The sequence below is a fragment of the Propithecus coquereli genome, unplaced genomic scaffold (assembly GCF_000956105.1).
Source record: "Propithecus coquereli isolate 6110/MARCELLA unplaced genomic scaffold, Pcoq_1.0 Scaffold241, whole genome shotgun sequence".
Taxonomy (NCBI): Eukaryota; Metazoa; Chordata; class Mammalia; order Primates; family Indriidae; genus Propithecus; species Propithecus coquereli.
In genome coordinates this window covers 392,890-406,061 of record NW_012147964.1, presented here as the reverse complement: position 1 = coordinate 406,061, position 13,172 = coordinate 392,890, and the positions used below count along the sequence as shown (strand labels likewise).

At 43.2% G+C, this 13,172-nt stretch overlaps 1 protein-coding gene across 1 annotated transcript in view; it reads right to left on the bottom strand.

Moving 5' to 3' along the window:
- LOC105811842 (putative EGF-like module-containing mucin-like hormone receptor-like 4) overlaps positions 1 to 13,172 on the bottom strand; it is a 22,582-nt gene that overhangs the window by 4,733 nt on the left and 4,677 nt on the right. The window contains exons 3-5 of the mRNA XM_012646116.1: positions 8,594 to 8,670; positions 1,745 to 1,915; positions 891 to 1,085 (exon numbers count right to left, since the gene is read on the bottom strand). Of these exons, the coding sequence (XP_012501570.1) occupies positions 891 to 1,085; positions 1,745 to 1,915; positions 8,594 to 8,670 (443 nt within the window). The remainder of the gene's footprint in view (positions 1 to 890; positions 1,086 to 1,744; positions 1,916 to 8,593; positions 8,671 to 13,172) is intronic.

Genomic DNA, 13,172 nt, shown 5'->3' with positions numbered 1-13,172 from the left:
AGGGGAAGAGAGTAAACTGAGGGGCTCTGCTGGGTTTAACACTACTCTATGCCATAGTGATATGCATCACTTCCTCTTACATTCCATTGGCCAGAACAAGTCAATGGCCCCAACCTACCAGTTAGGGAGGCTGGGAAAAGCAGTCTGTCTTCTTCAATGTTCAACAGACATAACGTTTCAGCCAGCCCTGGCTAACTTCTACTCATTCACCTGATTACCACTGAGACATTTCTTCCACATTAGAGTCTTCCATCAAACCCAGAAGAACACCAGTGGTACACAGAAAATATATTTGTCACTGGGAAGTGGCTTCCCAGCTAGGGACTATGTTTCCCAGCAGCCCTTGCAGTTAAGTGTGACCATGTGACTGAGTTCTAGTCAATAGAATGTGAGGAGAAGTGATCTCCATCACTTCCTGGTGCAGCTGATATAGACCTCCCCCAAGGTACTCTACCATGCTCTTTTCCCCCTCCCAGTTGGATAAAACTGAAAGGACCCCAGGGTGACCTTGGAAGCTGTGTATGGACAATGAACAGCATCAGTCAGTCTGAGAGAAGAAGATAGACACTCTTAAAACCTATTTGCTCACCATCTATTGATGCATAAGGGAAAAGTCACTGCTATTGTGCTGAGCCTCTGACATTTTGGAGTTGACTGTTATAACAGCTAGTGTTGCCGTAATACCATGAGACTGACTCTCAGTCACCTTGCTAATGGTCCCTCAGAAAGTACGGGTCTTGTTCAAAGTTATATGAAGGAGAGCTGACATGGGAACTCTTGCTTTCCCCCCTGCATCATCACACCTGATTAATGCCTCCCTCCCCACCTTTTCTCAGGAGAAGATAGCTGGATTAGATTAGGACAGTGTGATAATTTGGTTAATTGCATACCTCAGGCTCAGTTCTGTTGATGCCTGTGAGGAAAAGGAGGTGGGCCAGGAAGAGGCAGAGGGAGAGCTGCAGGTGGAGGGTGGTGCTGGTGTTCTGGATGGGCCGGCACAGGAGGAAGGTGAGGATGGCCAGGAAGAGGCACAGCAGGGAGAGGATGAGCCCCACCTGGGTGATCATGGTCAGCACAGGATCCTCCTACAAGCCACCAAAGGAGGAATCTGTTATAGTTTCCAGCTGTGCTGCTGTATTTCTGACGGAAAGACCGGTGGTCTTCTGAGTTCAGTCCCTGAACAAGTGACTTAACCTCTCTGAGACTTGGTGTTCCATCTTCAACATGGGGATGGTAATAGCATTCTCCACACAGGAGTGTTGAAAAATCCAAACAACTAGACCAGTGCTGTCTCCCCAGTGTCTGAGGGCTTTCCTTGTTAGCTCGAGCTCACTCCGCCCATGTCCATGGAAGTGTCAGAGAATCAGCATCCCCTGGGTGCAGCTCTCAATAAGTGACTAAAGGGAGCTGGAGTGTAAATACCCCAATACCCCAGCTCTCTTTCCACTCAGTTAGAATGGCTCTCAGATATGAGTTCTACATTGACTCCCAGAGTCCCCCAGAATTCATAAGGTCCAGTTGCCCACAGTGGTGACAGGCTTGATCATGCTCTCTGCCTTGGTTTCTGTCTTATTCCCATTTAATTTTCCCAGTTCTCCACTGGTGTTTCCTAGAATCCCCTCTCAAGTAAGTGACTATCCCATGACTCTTTATCTTAGAGTCTTGTTCTATGAAATGCATAGGATGACCTTACAGCTTCCTGGACACAATCAGGTTCACAAGAGGGGACCATGAATGTGGGTACCTTGGGGGTAAGAGCCACAAGGACAGCAAAGCTGGACAGGTGGTAGCACTTGCATTGGGTGTGAGAATCGTTGCTGTATACGTGAGAGCAGCCCTCCGTGGACCAGCTGCCCCCCTCTTCCTGAGATTCTTCCCAGTAGACACACAAATGTTTTGTTCTCGCACTTCTAGGCTGGAAAAAAGAACAGCATGAAATTGGGTCCCTTCTTGGTTTGGTTATTCCAACTTTATAGGTTAACCATGATTCACTGTGTTGGGAACTGAATTGGGAAAACGCTTGTTGGGAAGAGTTTCACATCACCACACCTACTATGGGGTTTGTTCTTCACTTATTGTGCCCTTAGCTGGCCATCTCAGCTCCCTTGGGATTGATCCTCATAGACTGCTTCACCCAGGTTCTAGCCATTGACAGAACCAGTGAGAGGCAATGGGGAGAGATTCTTGCAGGAGAGAAGAGAGAGAAGTCAGGTATTCCTTCCACACTCTCTTTCTGCTCCAGGCTGTCCCATCTCAGGCAAGGTGATCCCTCCTCCTGCTCTAGCTTCATCTGAGCTCAATAATGCTCCCTCCTGCATTGCCTTGTAGACTTCGATGTGAGAATAGCTTCCACAGAGGCTGTCTCTCAGCACCTGGGCATTTGTTTCTTCCCCAAATTTATTGAGGGATGATTGACAAACAACAATGGTATATATTTAAGGGATATTATATGTTGTACAAAATGATTACCACAATGAAGGTAACTAACACATCCAACACCTGACATAGTTAACTTTGTGTGTGTGTGTGGGCGGGGGGTTGAGGACAGTCTCTTAGCAAATCTCACATGTATGATACATCATTGTCATTAACTATAGTCACCATGGGGTACATTAGGTCTCCAGAACTTATTCATGTTATAACTTAAAGTTTATCCCCTTAGACCAACATTTCTTCATTTTCCCCACACCCCATCCCTGATAATGACCCTTCTATGCCTTATTATTAGGAATTTGATTTTTTTTTTAGATTCCAGATATAAATGACATCATGCAGAATTTATTTTTTTGTCTGTGTGTCTGGCTTATTTCACTTAGCAAAATAGTCTTCCATGTTCATGCATTTTATCACAAGTGGTAAGATTTCCTTCTTTTCATAAGGGCTGAGCAAAATTCCATTATATATATGCATAGAAATTTTTCTTTATCCATTCAACTGTTGGTAAAAACAACTTACATTGTTTCCATACCTTTGCTATTATGTATAATGCTGCAATGAACATGGCGTTGCTGTTGTCTCTTCAGTTCCTTTGGATATATACCCGGAAGCAGGATTGGTAGATCATATGATATTCTACTTTTAATTTTTTGAGGAACCATCATACTCTTTTCCATAGTGGCTACACCAACTTACATTCCCACCAACAGATCTATAAGAATTCCCTTTTCTCCACGTCCTCCGCAATACTTATGTGTTGACTTTTTGGTAATAGCCATCCCTACAGATGTGAGGTGATGTTTCATTGAAGGAACCTTAACATTTCTTGTCAGTTCTCTTGATTAGACTTGGATTTATTACCCTACCAGGAAGCTGATAATACACCCTTCCCTTCAAACACCTCACAGAGAACCAGCCCTGGCTTCTGCTCACCTGAGTATGTTGAAAAGTCAGGACTACGGGTTCGGACAGGTAAACTTTTTCCTTCGAGCCAGTGGTGACACTCACGACGTGAGAGTTTAGTTGTACTTGCCGCATTCCTCTTCTGCCGTTAAAAAAGGATCCATTTGGCATATCTCCAAGAGATTGATAAGCAATGAGGGCAACTGCGCTTCTATCTGAGAAAAAAAGAAGAAAAATAACGTTAGGGAGTGTGCATAGTTTGGGAAGTCGGTCCATAGTGTCTTAGATGAGGGTCACAGGGCAAGCAACGGACAGTTAAAACTGCCCGCAGAAATCCCTTAAATTTCCCATTCAATACACTACGTGAAGTTTGGGGTGCAGCACTTTTGGTTATGTAATACCTATTACAAGGTCCCACACATTTAAGAGTATATGTGAAAATACGCTCATGAGTGAGTAGTAAAAACATATATGAGCCCTTACACATCACAATCAGAGTTGTGCAGCAAAATGCTTGTCCTCAGAAGGGCAGGTGGAACTCGGGAAGGCCAAGGAAGGCTCACACCCCCATCCTCCATCTCACACTCACCCTGGGTATCTGACTTAGTGGAAAGGTGTGCAGGGCGACCCATTCTATTTAATTCACTCATTTCTCTTCTCTCCCCCATCTCCCTCCCCCACCTCATTCTCTTCCTCTTCCCCTTCTCTTTTCATGAAAGTGTAATTTAATTCACAGATGGTCAATGCACATAGGATGTTCTGCAACCTGATGGGGTGTTTCCCAAATTTCAATTATTCATGTGCCACCATCCGATTTTGACCAGAGCCACTTACTACCTGTATTGTTATTCACTCTAGTTAAAAATCAACTCACTTGTAGATCCCTTCCCTCTCTCCCCCTACTCTACAGCTTATAGTAAGGAGTAAAGATAAATCACTAGCCAAGAACTTTTTTGGAATAAATGCAGCAGGCATCTCACTCTCCCTGTAGCCAGACCTTACTCTTTGAAATAGTTTCTATGCATTAATTAGTTTATTCGTTCCTCCCATGTTTACTGAACCCTTACCGTGTGCCATGACATTCTAGGTATTATAACACAGCAGTGAAGAAAACAGATAAAATCTCTGCCGTCAGAGAGCTAACATTGTGGGGGGAGAGGTGGATAACAAACCAATCAATACATTAGAAAAAAATGACATAGTGCAGATGCTTTTGCCAAGCTATAGGATAGAAAAAGACTGGGTGACTCCTTTAAATAGGGGGTTCATAAAACTCTTCTCAAAGGGAAGGATGTTCGGGGCAATCTGTCACCATCAAACGTCACCTTTTCAGACATCACATGGAAAACAGGCATGTGTCACCTGTCCCTTTTAAGGAAGAATCTCAAGGAATCCTATTGGAACCTAAGTGTGTATCACAAAGTGTGCAGTCCTTTTAAGGTTTCAACTTTATCTCCCGAAGTGCCTGATCAGTGATCAAGGAAGATCTTTTCATTCTAGAGTCTTCTAGAATCTTCCTACTTTGAAAATGTTTTAAGTTCCCATCCCTTGGTCTAGTAACCTAGAAATGAGACAATGATGCCTAGAATTTGGAGTCAAGAGAATCTATCGCAGGCACAGTACCTGTTGTGTCTCCCTTAAAAACGTAAGCACAGTTGATATCCATTGTGTTGTTTCCAGCTTCCAGAAGAGTCTTCTTCTCGCCTGTCTCATTGCACCTTTTGGTTTCATAGACTGAAAACATGAAGAAAGTGAGTCCTTTTGTACTTACTTCCCATGACTAAAACACTTGTTGAGGAGCTCCCTTCTTTGGAAGACCCCCCACTGCCGATTCCATCTCCCCAGTGCAGGGTAGACCAGGTGGCATTGCCCCTCCGCATCTCTGGCTGGTGGGAGTGAAGCGGTGACAATGTCCAGAGCAAGACACACACTGGCCACACAACCCAGGAGGTGACAGGAGATGGCTCTGCCTCCCTGAGCTAGAACTAAGGGGTGTGAAAATTCAGCATTTACCCCAGGCTACTTAAGGAGTAAAAAAAAAAAGAGAGAAAAAAGAAAAAGTGAACTAACGGAGTAATGGAGTCCCTGTGAAGCTGTGAAGGAGGGACATAAACTTTCTAAGCAAGAGTAGCTAAGCATTTAAAAGTAAGATAAGCGTTCCAAGTAAGATAACTAGGGCCAGATCTTCTGCACTGGAGAAAAATCCCATGAGTAAACTCTATCCCTATCACATAAGCCTGTAAACACAAGATCTGATGAAAGAATATCCTCATAAATTTTTTTGGTACAAAGAGTTTGTCTCTGGACAAGTAAGAACATTGTCCTAGGAGCTATGGCAGACAGCTCAGTGCCCCCTATCTCTATTCACCTCTTCTTTGTCTGGGACTACAGCTACCAAATTTAAGCTGGACATGAGTCATTTTACAGCTTCCCTTGCAGGGAGCCATCCAACCATTTGCAGGCCAACGGATGGAAGATCAGAATGATGTGTCCTACAGAAAATGAGCATCCTTTCTACTTCTCTTTTTCTTCTCCCATTGGCTGGTAGGAGGATGTGAAAGTAGAGCAGCTAACTTGTAACACCAGGTGGAAGTTGAGTTTTGAAGATGGCAGAGCACAGAGCTGCCATGAAAGAGCTATATCAGCTCGGGTCTCCTTATGCTCAAACTGTTAAAGAAATAATAGTTAAGCCATTGTTTAAGCCACTGTAACTGTAGTCTTTCTTATATCACCAGATTTGGTAGGCTAATACAGATATTAAGGCCAAATGTAACAGCTGTCAAAATGAATGATAAGACAAGTCTCTATGAATTCAATAGGATTGCAATTTTAAAGTGTATGCTCTCAGATAAGCACACATCGAACAGATTATAAATCATGACCAAGGGAAATTTATGCCTGGTAGGCAAGGCTAGTTTAACACACACAAATCAATCATTGGGATCCATCATATTAAGAGAATACATAATAAAAATCATGAGTTCATCTTGATTAATACAGAAAAGCATCGAGAAATTTCAACATCCTTTCTCGATTAAAGCCCACGATAAAATTAAGTAAGAAACCATTAACCAAAAACACCTAGAAAAGCCCCAAATATTTGGGAATAAAACACATATTCCTAAAGAACCCATAAATCAAGTGGTAAATCACACAGAAAGTTTTAAAATATTTTTCACTGAAGGATGATGAAAGCCCCATATCTCAAAATTTGCAGGATGCCCCCAAAGCAGTACCTAGAGGGAAAAGTATAGCTCTAATTTATAGCTAAATTTGAAGTTTTAAATGCATTCATTAGAAAAAGAGGATGGCTTAAAAATCAATGATCCCAGCTACCAAGTCAAAAAGTTAGAAAATTAAAAATGAAATACAAAGAAAGTAGAATGAAATAATAAACAACAGAAATCAATGTAAAAGAGAACAGAAAAATGATAGAAGTAAGCAACAAAGCCAAAAGTTAGTTCTTTGAAATGATTAATAGATAAAGAGGTGAAGGAGAAATCATAGTTCCTGACACAGGGCTCTTAAAACTCTTGTAATTTCCTGAGCAACAGACACAAAGGAAAATCTTTTGTTCTGATATTTGGTCTTTGACTCAAGTTCCTGATACACAGCTCCTGAGACCTTCGGAGTTTATTGAGTTTCAGAAACATGTGACACAACTCCTAAGTCCCATCGAATTTCCTGGGTTATAGTAGCATCTTCTGTTGTAACAAGATGACACTTAGCCAGGTACAGGATGGACTGAGGATGAGGGCAGTTTGCTGGGGAAACCAAACATGAGGTTAAAGGTTTGAAAATTTCCTTTCCATCACATCCCACCTACAGGGAGGGGGAAGAGACTGAAGGTTGAGTTGATACCAATAGGCAATACTGTAATCAATCATGCCTAACTAATGAAGCATCCATCACAACTCATCTTCTAGGTAGCTGAAAAATTTGAGATTCCTGGGATATGAGAAGCTCAAAGAGAGCATCTCTTCCATCTGGCTGGTCATCTGTATATTTATAATATCTTTTATAAAAAATATATAAATGCAAGTACTGTTCTTCCCTGAGAAAATTAATCAAACCCAAGGAGGGAGGTCACTGACTCTGATTTATAGCCAGACATGGTCAGAAGTACAGGTTACAATCTGAGATTTGCAATTGGCATTTGCAGTGAAGGCGCTCTTCTGGGACAAAGCCCTCAAACTATGGGATCTGACGCTGTCTCCAGGCAGATAATGTCAGGAATGAATCACAGGACACCCAGCTGGTATTTCCTGGACAATTGCTTGTTTAGTGTGGAGGGAAAAATCTACACGTATTTTGTTGACCAAAGATGAGGTATTGCGTGTTGTCGTGACTGTATGAGAGTAGAGTAGGAACATAAACCAAAGTTTTTTTCTTTCCACCAGCCATGGTAGGATGGTGGATATGTTCTTAAGTAATTTTCACCATAAGAAAGGAAGTTGGAATGGGGAAGAGAGCTGGTTTATTCTCTTGTCCCTGAATTTATCTTTTTGAAAGCAGAGCCCTACTCATGTAATGTCAGCGTGGAAGCTAATCCTGGGAGCCATTAGGTTTACCATTCTTGGCCCTGCCCAGGCCAGAACCTAGACCGCTTTATGGAGGTCACAGAGTCTACTCAGCACCTCTTACCTATACCAAACTCAGAATTTTGACCTTTTCCTGGAGAAGAATAACTCGAATTCCAAATACTCAATTCCACGCTCTGGAATGCTTGGGTAACCTTTCTTGCAAAGTCTCTTCTGCTCGTAGTCTTCCTCACATTATCCTGTCAAGAAAATAAAGGTAATTAGGTGGACTCTCACCGAAATTTCAGGAAGCAGGAATATGCATAAATTGGTAGGGGTGAGCCCCGAAGACAGTATTGATTAAGGTGCTACTAGTGGGGGTGAACATGAGGTTCCAGACACAGATGGAAGTCTTTACATGACAGCTGAACAATTGTCACTCTTTCCAGAGTTTCTGAGTTTCTATTGACATCTGAGACCAGTCAATTCTTGGTTGTGGGAGGCTGTTCTGGCTATTGTAGGATGTTGAGCTGTGTCCCTGGTCTTTATTCACTAGATACCAGGAGCACACCTTCCCCCTCCTCCTAAAGTTGTGACAAGCAAAAGTGCCCCAGACATTGTCAGATGACCCTTGGGGTAGAGGACAAAATTGCCCCTGGATGAGAACTACTTTCTCGTAGAAATCATAGGGAACCTGCTAGTGTTACAGCAGGAGATGATGTGGTGAGATGGACCAGCTGCTTCCCAATCCCAGGCTTCACCGCACTTACCCAAATATTCCCTGGTGACTGTGTGTTCCCACCATGGTTCTCTGTGGGGAAAAGGTAGCCATTGAATAAGATATGGGAGGAAACCATCCCTGGCTCACATCACTTCTTCCAATGCCCTCATGTTGGATCGTTCTCTGATGCCCCTGAAGCCCACTTCAATTCTCCTCTACGAAATCCAAAATGTGTTCTATAGTAGAATTATGAAAGGGAATTGAAACGTGGCTTCCAGTTTAATACTGCAGGCAACAGTGTTTACTGAGCAGCTACTCAACACCAGACACGAGGCTAAACCACATGGATAGAGGTTAGTAAAAGAGACCAAGAGTGTCCTCTTGTAGAGTTTGCGGTCTGGAAGGAAAGGAATTAAGCAAATAATTACAAATAAATAATTAAGAAATAGCAAGTGATGCTCTTAATAAATAGGAGGTGGTGACATGGGGACACACAGCAGAGAACCCCAACACATCAGCCTTGCATGGAAGGCTTCCTGAAGGAATCAACATTGATCGAGTTAATACTATGGTAGCAGTTGTCTACACATTACGTCTGCACAGTCTAGTCTAAGGGAATGCAGAAGGTTCTACAACAGGCTTATGTAGCATAAGAGATCATTTTTATAGAGCCTTCCTGGGTACCTAGGCCTGCTAAGTATTTTACACACATTAAAAAATCATAAAGAATGGGTGAGGGGTACTAGGTTGCTAGGGCTGCCATAATATAGTGCAACAAGCTGGTGGCTTAAAGCAACATAAATTTACTGTCTTACAGCTCTCCAGGCTAAAAGTGTGCAGTCAAGGTGTCAGCAGGACCGTGTTTCCTCTAAGGAAGATGCTAAGGAGGAACCTTGCCTTGCTTCTTCTGACTTCTGGTGGCTGCCAGCATCTTTGTCCTTCCTGGGGTTGTGCAGCATAACTCCAGTGTCTGTCTACACACAACCATCTTCCTTCTGTGTGTCTGTCTCTGTTTCCTAAGTCCTCTCTTTTTATAAGAATACCAGTTCTATGGGATTTAGGGTTCATCCTAATGTAGTTTGACCTCATGTTGACTTGACTACATCTGCAAATACCCTATTTCCAAATAAGATCACATTCTCCGGTTGCAGGTGGACATGGATTTAGGGAGCACAGTAGTCAACCCTGTAAGCCAGATTCTGAAATAGCTTCCAGTTATCCCTGCCTCTTGCATCAGTTGTACCTAAGTAGTGAAGCACCCATCAAAGTCCAGACGAAGATGGTTCCAGGACCTTCCAGGTAGCTGAAAATTTGGAGGTTCCTGGGGTGTGACACGCCCAAAGAGGGCTTGCAAGCTCCACACCCGCTTCTCCCATCCCTTGTTCTATACATCTCTTCCATCTGGCTGGACATCTGTATCTTTGTAGTATCTTTTATAATAAATGAATAAATGCAAGTAAAGTGCTTCCCTGAGTTCAACAAGCAAATTAATCAAACCCAAGGAGGGAGGTCATGGGACTCTGATTTAAAACTGGACATGGTCGGAAGTACAGGTTTCAACCTGAGATTAGCAACTGGTCTCTGAAGTGAAGGCGCTCTCGTGGGACTGAGCCCACACACTGTGGGATCTGACACCATTTCCGGGTAGATAGTGTCAGAATTGAATGACAGGACACCCAGCTGGTATCTGCTGAAAAACTGCTTTTTTAGTGTGGAGGAAACAATCCACACATAATCTGTTGACCAAAGATGAAGTATTCTGTGTTGTCCTGCATATGTGAGAGTAGAGTAGGAACATAACCCAAAGTGATTTCCTTTCTACCAGCCATGGTAGGATGGCGGATATGTTCTTAAGTAATTTTCACAATACTAAGGGAAGTTGGAATGGGGAAAAGAGCTGGTTTATTTTCTCATCCCTTGAATTTATATTTTTGAAAGCAGAGCCCTACTCATGTAATGTTAGCATGGAAGACTGTGATTCTGGGAGTCCATAGATTTTATGACTCCTAGGCCCTGCCCAGGCCAGAACCCAGATCTCTTGATAGAGGTCACAGGAGTCTACTCAGCGCCTCTTACCTATACCAAGCGTATAATTTTCACCATATCCTGGAGAAACAAAACTCAAATTCCAGACACTCAATTCCATTCTCTGGAGTAGTTGAGTAACCTCTCTTGCAAGGTCCTTTCTGCTTCTGTTCTTCCTCAGACTTTCCTTTGAAAGAAATAAGGCTAATTAGGTAGACTCTCATGGAAACTTCAGGAAGCAGGAATATGCATAAATGTGGTAGGGGTGAGCTCAGAAGACAATATTGATTAAGGTGCTAGTAGGTGGGGTGAACATGAGGTTCCAGACACTGGCACAGGTCTTTAAATGACAGCTGAGGCATTGTCCCTCTTTCCGGAGTTTCTTAATTTCTACTGACATCTGAGACCGGTCAATGCTTGGTTGTGGGAGGCTGTCCTGGGTATGGTAGGATGTTGAGCTGTGTCCCTGGTCTCTATTCACTAGACACCAGTAGCACACCCTACTCCTACCCCTAAAGTTGTGACAACCATAAGTGTCCCCAGACATTGACAGATGACCCTTGGGGTAGAGGACAAAATCATCCCTGGATGAGAACTACTCCTTCCTAAAAATCACAGGGAACCTGCTAGTGTTACAGTAGGAGATGATGTGGTGAGATGGACCAGCTGCTTCCCAAACCCAGGCTTCACCGCACTTACCCAAATATTCACTGGTGACTGTTCCCTTCCACTGCTGCTCTCTGGAGGGGGGGAAAAGTAGCCATGAAATGGGATATAGGAGAAAACCCACCCTAGCTCACATCTTCTTCCAATCAGCCTCAAGCTGGGTCTTTCCCTGGTGCTTCTGCAACCCACCCCAATTCCCACCTAAGAAATCCAAAATGTGTTCTACAGTAGATTATAAAAGCGAGTTAGAATGCGGCTTCCAGTTTAATACTTCAGGCAACAGTGTTTACTGAGCACCTACTCAACACCAGACACGAGGCTAAACCACATGGATAGGGGTTAGTGAAAGGGACCAAGGGTCTCCTCTTGTGGAGTTTCCAGTCTGGAAGGAAAGGCATTAAGCAAATAATTACAAATCAATAATTAAGAGATTTCAAGTGATGCTCTTAATAAATAGGAGGTGATGACATGGGGACACACACTAGAGAACCCCAACATATTAGCCTTGCATGGAAAGTTTCCTGAAGGAATCAGTGTTAACAGAGTTAATACAATAGAAGCAGTTGTCTACACAGTACATCTACACTGTCTGATTTAAGAGAATGCAGAAGGTTCTACAACAGGCGTATGTAGCATAAGAGCTAATACTGAGCCCTCCTAGGTAACTAGGCCTGCTAAGTATTTCACATGCATTAATAATCACAAAGAATAGGTCAGGTGTACTAGGTTGCTAGGGCTGCCATAACATAGTGCCACAAGCTGGTGGCTTAAAGCAACATAAATTTACTGTCTCACAGCTCTGGAGAGTAAAAGTCCATAGTCAAGGTGTCAGCAGGACCATGTTTCCTCTAAGGAAGGCGCTAAGAAGGAATCTTGCCTTGCTTCTTCTAGCTTCTGGTGGTTTCCAGCAATCTTTGGCATTTCTGGGGTTGTGGCAGCATAACTCCAAACTCTACCTTCACGTGGCCATCTTCCCTCTGTGAGTGTGTCTCTGTTTCCTAAGTTCCCCCTTTTTATAAGAACACCAGTTATATGGGATTTAGGGTCAACCCTAAACTAGTATGACCTCGTCTTACTTGATTACATCTGCAAAGACCCTATTTCCACATAAGATCATATTCACAGGTTCCAGGTGGACACGAATTTGGGGAGCACAGTATTCAACCCAGTAACCCAGATTCTGAAATGGCTTCAAATTATCCCTACCTCTTGGGATTCACATTCTGTGTAATCTTCTCCCATTGACTGTGGACTGGACCCAGTGACTCATTACTAAAGAATAGTATACACCAAAGTGATAGGATGTCACTTCTACAATCAGGTTATAAAAGACTATGACTTTTCTGTTATTCACTCTCTCTGGCTGTGTTCAGTTGCTTGCTGTAATAAATCCAGTGAGAGATGCCCATATATCTAGGAACTGATGGCTGCTTCCCACCAACCACTAAATCCTGAGGGCTTCAGTCCAAAGGCTTTTAATGAACCAAATCTTTCCAGCAACCCTGTGAGTGAAGTTGGAAGCAGATCCTGCGCTAGTCAAGCCTCCACACGAAACCATAGTCCGGAAAACACCTTGATCGCAGCTGTGATAGACCCTGAACCAAAGGACCCAGCTAAGCCACAGCTGGACCCACAGAAACATTGAAAAAATAAATATGTGTTGGTTAAGCCACTAAATTTGGGGGGTAACTTGTTATGTAGCGACACGTAACGAACATGTACATCTTAGTGCTACTCCCACTTACAGAGGAGGCACATAGAAGTCCAATCAGTAACTCAGAGCCAGCTAGGGAGGGCATGAGGCAGCACTTACATCCAATCCATCCAACTCAAAACATGGAATTACTCTAGCATTGAACAATTAGATAAATATATTGTGGGTAGTAGGAGCCAGGATTCTC